General features: G+C 34.0%; 1 protein-coding gene across 1 annotated transcript; it reads right to left on the minus strand.

The window, feature by feature from the left end:
• Positions 1-485: 485 nt before the first annotated feature.
• LOC108460328 (syntaxin-71-like) lies at positions 486-3,659 on the minus strand. Its single transcript, XM_017759777.2, has 9 exons — positions 3,261-3,659; positions 2,935-3,060; positions 2,530-2,695; positions 1,759-1,844; positions 1,555-1,623; positions 1,397-1,441; positions 1,215-1,277; positions 1,042-1,118; positions 486-773 (listed from the first exon to the last, which is right to left on the minus strand). Exons 1-9 carry the CDS (start codon positions 3,414-3,416, stop codon positions 758-760), a joined length of 804 nt encoding a protein of 267 aa, XP_017615266.1. The 5' UTR covers positions 3,417-3,659; the 3' UTR covers positions 486-757.
• Between the last annotated feature and the right edge of the window lie 2,966 nt (positions 3,660-6,625).

Genomic DNA, 6,625 nt, shown 5'->3' on the forward strand with positions numbered 1-6,625 from the left:
GACAACGTCATGACGTGGGAACAAATTCACCACACGTTCACCATTGAAGGCAGCAATGCTCGGCTCAACCGAGGCGGAGTCAGCGGAGTTTGTGGTGACCATAGATCCCAAGATCAACCGGCGAAAGATACCATATTAGAAACTAGGTAAGGTTAACGAAACATTTAATTGAAGAAAAAGGAAATTGATATAGAGGATGATGAATTTGTAATCTGAAATTGATCTCTGTTTTTTATTCTTGAAAACTTGCTTAACTACATTCTAATTGGTAATCTGTTTTATAGACCTTTATCAACTGCTCCTAACAACTCTTAATTGCATTAACAGCTTATTAACTGACTAACAGCCTAGCTGACTGATTCTTTACACTGAGGCATGCACCGCAGAGGGTTCAAAGCATTTGTGTATCTGTATAGGCAACACAACTTTTGTCTTAACCTGAAATTGACTACTTATGTGGTAACGATTGATTTGTTAGCTATGTATTGTAAAGAAGAGCCATGAAGGCAGAAGTACCTCCTTTTAAACAAATATGGTCAAACCTTTACAAACTCCATGATATACAAACATTTTACGGTTGTCTTGAATTTGTAGAGATAGATACACTCAAGTTTTCCCAGAGCAAACAATGTTTCCCACTAATGAAACAAATCAAATACAATATCAAGCACGAGAACAAGCCCATCCAAATGAAAGACATTACCAGAAAAAGCCGATAACATACAAGGGAAACTCATAGATTTATCCTTTTATCACTTCACTTCTTCAGAACACTGCAAATGAAGAACAATTAGGGGAGACTTCTCAATGATAAAAACAACAGAAATAGGAGAACAAGTCAGTTAATCCATTAACAGCATTTCCACATAAAATCATTACTAAGAAAAATCCAACATCTATCACCAACCAAATATAACTGAAGCACACAGTATAGCAAGTTCCACTACAGTAAACTGTATGAATATCGAGAATACAGGACACAGTTTGTGGTTAGTATTAAAAGGAAGCTTTTTTAAATGAAGGCATGAGATAGAATCTTACTTGTACAAATAGGCAGCTATTCCCAGAACTATGCACAGCAATACGATATCAATACAGAAATTTCGGCTGGACCTCAACTGGAACAAACCAATAACTTATGTTACATCCAGCAAAGAAGTGAATAAAGATGAAATGCATGGGAATCTACACTTAATGAAGTTATAATTGATCACCTGTGTGACAGTATCTTTAAGTCTAACATTGGTATTCTTAAGGTCAGCAGCTGCCTTGTCCACCTGCAAATGTGTATAGAAACAGAATATATATATATATATATATATATATATATAATGCAATTTTGTAATCTTTAAGCAGTTTCTACGATGTACAACAAGACGATGGTTATAATGTTCACCTTGGTGTCAATTTCATCCATCAAAGGAACTTGCCTATCTAGTTCCTGCAGATACCAAAGCATAAAATTAGGTAAATGGCATGAATGTTACAATTACTCGAAAAAAATACTTCATAACAAATATTTGTAATTATAAATGACACTCAGGTCAGCTTTACCTCATTCATATCATGAGCCATGTTCTTTAAAGTATCCAAACCTTCTGAAATCATATCCAAACCTTGGTCCTGCATGGATGTCAAAAGCAATAAAAGGTAAATCATAGCTAAAGAAATGTGGTGTATACAGGTAAAAGTCAACCAAGATTCCTTCCAATAGAGAAAAATTTCATAAAGAATAGCTCCCAAACAAGTTAGACATGCCTGCTTCATTTTCCTCATTTCATACTCCTGCCCGAACTGACTTGACTGCTCAGATTCTTGAAAGTATTCGTTGTCAAATCGCTCATCTATGACCAATATGATTATGTAAGTACAACGGAAAAATTAAGATCTTCCAGACATAAAAGTTCCACAGATCATAAAGGAATGACTGATAAGCCATGCATTATAAACTATAAGATTGAGAATTTCTTGCTGCAAGCAGTCTGATGGTAACAAAGAATGAACAACATTTTGCAGATATGAGCATAAGCTAAGCAACCTCCTCGCTTTATTATTTTTGAAGCTATAAAATATGAATTACAATAGTTTTCAATATATTAGAGAAAGCACTCAAATGCTCAGTCTCGCCACCTTTTAGTTGGGTTCCTACTCTTATTTCTATTTCTCCATCTTTATTTCCAAATTTTTCTCTCTTATCTTTGAATCAAATCTTGTTCTTGATCCAATTTTTTCCCAACTTTCCCTCTCATGTTTGCATCAGCTAATTGAAAGACAAAGCAATGTTCTTCAATCATTATGGAAGGTTCTACCAAATAAAAACAAACCATTCCACCCTACCCAACAACAAAAAGCAAATGGAAAAAATGATGATAACACATACGGTGTGCACTTTTAGTCAAAATGGTAGAAATAAAGATTTAAATCTAGACACTGGCAAGTTTAACAGGTCAGGAAATAGCTAAACATGAAGTCTCCATCCATACAATCTCTATAAATTTAACAATAAATTTCAATGGAGTTAAGGATCACCTGAATCAAACTTAATTGCAGTACAAGAAGCTGAAGGTGCTGAAGACATCCAGCCTCCAGTTTGTTTAGTATCAGCAGTTCCATCAGGTATAGCTTGAATCCTGTCCGGCAATGCAAGGACCAGATCATTACGAGCAGCCATCTCTTCAGTTGAAAACCCTTTAACCTGTAAATGAATCCAAACTCTATCACAATGGAAGCCCAAACTAGTCAATTATCCAAGTCCAAAATAGCATATTCCAAATACCTCTAAATATGTAAAAACAAAATACATTATAGTAAAAGAAAATGTCAATCTGTTTGCTTGAACAACATTATGAATGTATGAATAGTTAAACAAGCTCACATTTACAATAAAATGTTAAACAGTTTGGGAAATTGTAAAAGAGAAGGAAAAAAGTTAACCTTCTTAACAGCCAATCTCTGCAGCTTAGGGACCTCCTCAAGCAATCGAGCCTTGGTTCGACGAATCTCAGCATTGACTGCAACAGCAGATGCCTTACTTTTCTCCTTGGAAGCAAGTTCCACTTTCTAAATCATAAAAATAAAAAATAAAAAATAAAAAAACACTCAAATCGAAGGCAATAAAACCCTAATTATTACTGAACAACTATCAATTAAGCAGAGGAAGACTGACACTCTAAATCTTAAATAACCTAATCATAAGGCAAGCTTAAACCTAACAATCTCATCCAAGAGAAGATGAAAGAATTAGATTAGATCGGATCTACCTCTAGAGCGGATCCAATGTCGGCTTCGACTGCTGCGTAAGCGCGAGCAAAAGCATCGTCGCCGGAGACATTTTGGTCACGCTGCTTTTCGACGTCGTATTTATCGTACCTCTTGCAGATCACATCTACTCTTGTCAAAATATCGATTACACTCATTATGTTTTTCTTTTGAGTTTAAAATTCAATCAATGTAGCTGTTTGGATGTGGGAAAAAAATTGAGGGAAAAAAGAGTTGGAATTTCTTAGCTTCTTTTTGTTTCCCCTGTAAACGTCGTTCACCGAACTAACTCCAAGATTCGAAGAATAAACAGTATCAATAATTAAACACTAGGAGTCAACCCGTTTTTCATTTTTCACGACAGAGTAATTTTTTAACAAAAATCCTGATATTATGTAAATTTAGGGTGAAATCAAAGGGTAAAAGGATCTGAGAGGTCAGACTATATTATGCTTGATTATTTTATTAAAATTTTATTTATTTTACAGAAAACTGCATAAAAATTTTAATACGAGGAATATGCGATATATTATGTACCAGTTATATTAGTTTTTAATAGATATGATTAATTTATTTCTTGATTTAATATATAAATATTAATTTATCTATTTTTAAATAGAGTGAGTAAAATGTAATTTGACTCTTAGTACAATACTTCTATAGCGCTTTTATTAAATTAAGATTTTTTATTTCAATAATAATAATTTCAAACTAATACAACAACTTTTTTATAACAATCTCATTTATTTGTCAACATTTTATATGTTATAAAGAGATAGTTATACACCTAAGTTAATACAATCGATCCTCTTTATAATTGTCTCATTTATCTATTATAAACCTATATCCTTTTGCACTAGGAACAATAGTGATGCTAATTAAATTAGTACTTAATTGACTTATTTTTTTATTTTATGTTACAAAATTCTATGATTAACACATTATATTTTTTATACTATATTTTTATATCGTTAATGTAACATTATTGATATTCTCAATTTAAAACCCACAATAATAGGCTAGTATAGAGCCTATTTCATTCTACAGTCGCACGCGCTCAATTATTTCACATTTTTTTCCATGGTTAAGAAAAAAGAAAGCAATTCTACTACTCCATAAATAAATTATTTTATTTTCCAATAAAATAAATTAAAAGAATAAAAATAAAGATTCTACTTAAACTTAAAAGGTCACACATTCAACCACCGTCAAGTGTAACAGGCTAGAGCTTCGTAAATCATGTGGCCTTAAGTAGAAACTTAACTTCAAATTCGTTTAAACAAGTCTAACTCTCGAAAGATGAGAATAAGGCACTGAAATAAAGCGAAAACAAACTCTTAAGCGAAAAAACAAAAAGCAAACAAAAAAGCCACAAAAAAAAAACTAAGCACACCAAGTGTTTTTATTACTTTGAAGAATTACAACTGAGTTATAACAAATGAGGGGGAAGACCTTTATTTATGTTGAATTCCCTCAAATCCAACAGTACAATTTAAATTACATTAACGGTCGAAATAAAAGCCTATCTACAAGAAGAGAATCCTAAGGGATTTAAACTCTATATAATCTTATCCCTTAGGATTATAAATATTAATTATGATAACTCTAGTTTTACTAGAGTGCTCCACTAGGCCACCAAGGCTTCAAGTAGATGGGTTTCTTTATATGCTCCACGAATTAGGCCAATTCAAGTTGGTTAATAGGACGTTCCATGTGCATTCGTCATAAGCTTCGATCTGCGGCCGGTAACATTCTCCCTCACCCATTCTTGTGATGCCTTTTTAGCATCCTTGAAATGACACCGGTCTAACTAATCTCGAAATTACCACTATGCCCTAACTATTCTCTTAGTTAGGTTGCTTCGTCCCTCAAAACATTTGCCTCGACTTATGTCTTTGTCATCATCTAACTCAAATTGTTTCTTTTTTTTTTTACATATTCGACTGTAAAATGCCATCTCCTCTTACTTGTATCCATTGTGACTTGTCTCGATTGGGATCCCTTTGATCCTCGCAAATAGGATTCGAAACACCCATATTGAACATCAGGTTAACCTTGATTTTTGCCGCCAACTCTAGTTTGTAAGCCCCTCAGTTTAGCTACTTTTAAACTCTAAATGAACCTTTGTGTTTTTGCCAAGCCAATGATAAGTCATAATGAAAAACATTAGGAAAGTGTTTGAAATGTACCTCGATCATAGCATTTTTCTCGTTTTGACTACCCAGTTTGCATCACCACTTTACCCACAAAGTTGATGCACAACCCACCACTCTCTTAAAAGGTAGCCCCATTGATAACCAAACAGGCTTCACATCGATTTGCCACACCTCTAACATTTCCAAAGCGTTCTTCTTAACACTCCAATTTACCAAGTCAACATTCTCACCACTCATGTCTTGGCTATCTAGATTGCTAACAATATCTTGGTTTCACCCTTAATGTCTCGACTCAGTGGCACAATGCATTGTTGTTGTCAAGTATCCAACATACATATGCAATCAACAAAAAGAACCAAAAGAGCATTAATCTTGTCAAAAAAATTCAAGCAAAGAACAAAGTCGTAATAATCTAAGTGAATTACCTGAAAGTCTTCATCGTTTTTCCACTGACCAACCTATAGGTCAACACTTTGTACTACTCCCACAATCAGTACCTCTTTAGAATTAACAGTATTAATTCTCCCAGTCATTTTACTAGCTGAGAGACCAAGTTTATCTGCTACTCTTTTCGACATGAACAAATTAGATACCCTTGTATCAACATGAGCATTCCTCATTTGACCTGTATATCAACCCTTTCTGCTTGTGATCTCTCTTTGCTTTTGCAGAATTAAGTATCATTGATCCAAGTCTTAATATAGTTTCCTCATCAAGCTCCACTTTATCTTCTTTAATGATCACTGACAGCTTAGATCACTTTGGACAATCTCACATCTTATGTGGAACACAATATAAGAAGCACATCACTAACTCCTTCGATTTGTTGTTGGGCTCTAACTTCCTATTATGTGATTTTCGATTATAACCATTGTCATTTTTACCCTATCCTTCTTCACTTCCCCCACCATTTCTTTTCTCATTGGGCTTGGAAGGCTCAAACTTGTCTTTCCTCAGAACAACCTTATTTAAGGATTATTATGATTATGGCTTTGGTAAGTTCAGTGGTACCTTGTTGGCGCAACTCATGTTTTGCCCACGGATTCATACATCTTCAAACCAGTAAAATGTTTTTTTTTCTCACTCAAACAAAAGATTTGGAGCATCAATCCACTGAAGTCTTTCACATACTCCCAAATAGTACCTTGTTATGTAAGCCAGCGCAACTTAGCCTAAGCCTCCTTATTAGTATATTGTGGGTAAAATTATTT

The sequence above is a fragment of the Gossypium arboreum genome, chromosome 4, assembly GCF_025698485.1.
Source record: "Gossypium arboreum isolate Shixiya-1 chromosome 4, ASM2569848v2, whole genome shotgun sequence".
In the NCBI taxonomy this organism is placed as follows: Eukaryota; Viridiplantae; Streptophyta; class Magnoliopsida; order Malvales; family Malvaceae; genus Gossypium; species Gossypium arboreum.

Excerpts from the sequence above, each read along its gene's own strand:
- LOC108460328 (XM_017759777.2), bottom strand. The coding sequence starts at position 3,416 with ATGAGTGTAATCGATATTTTGACAAGAGTAGATGTGATCTGCAAGAGG. Across the intron at positions 1,624-1,758 it reads AAATGAGGAAAATGAAGCAG|GACCAAGGTTTGGATATGAT; the intron begins GCATGTCTAACT and ends ACATCCATGCAG. Across the intron at positions 1,278-1,396 it reads TGGATGAAATTGACACCAAG|GTGGACAAGGCAGCTGCTGA; the intron begins GTGAACATTATA and ends ACACATTTGCAG.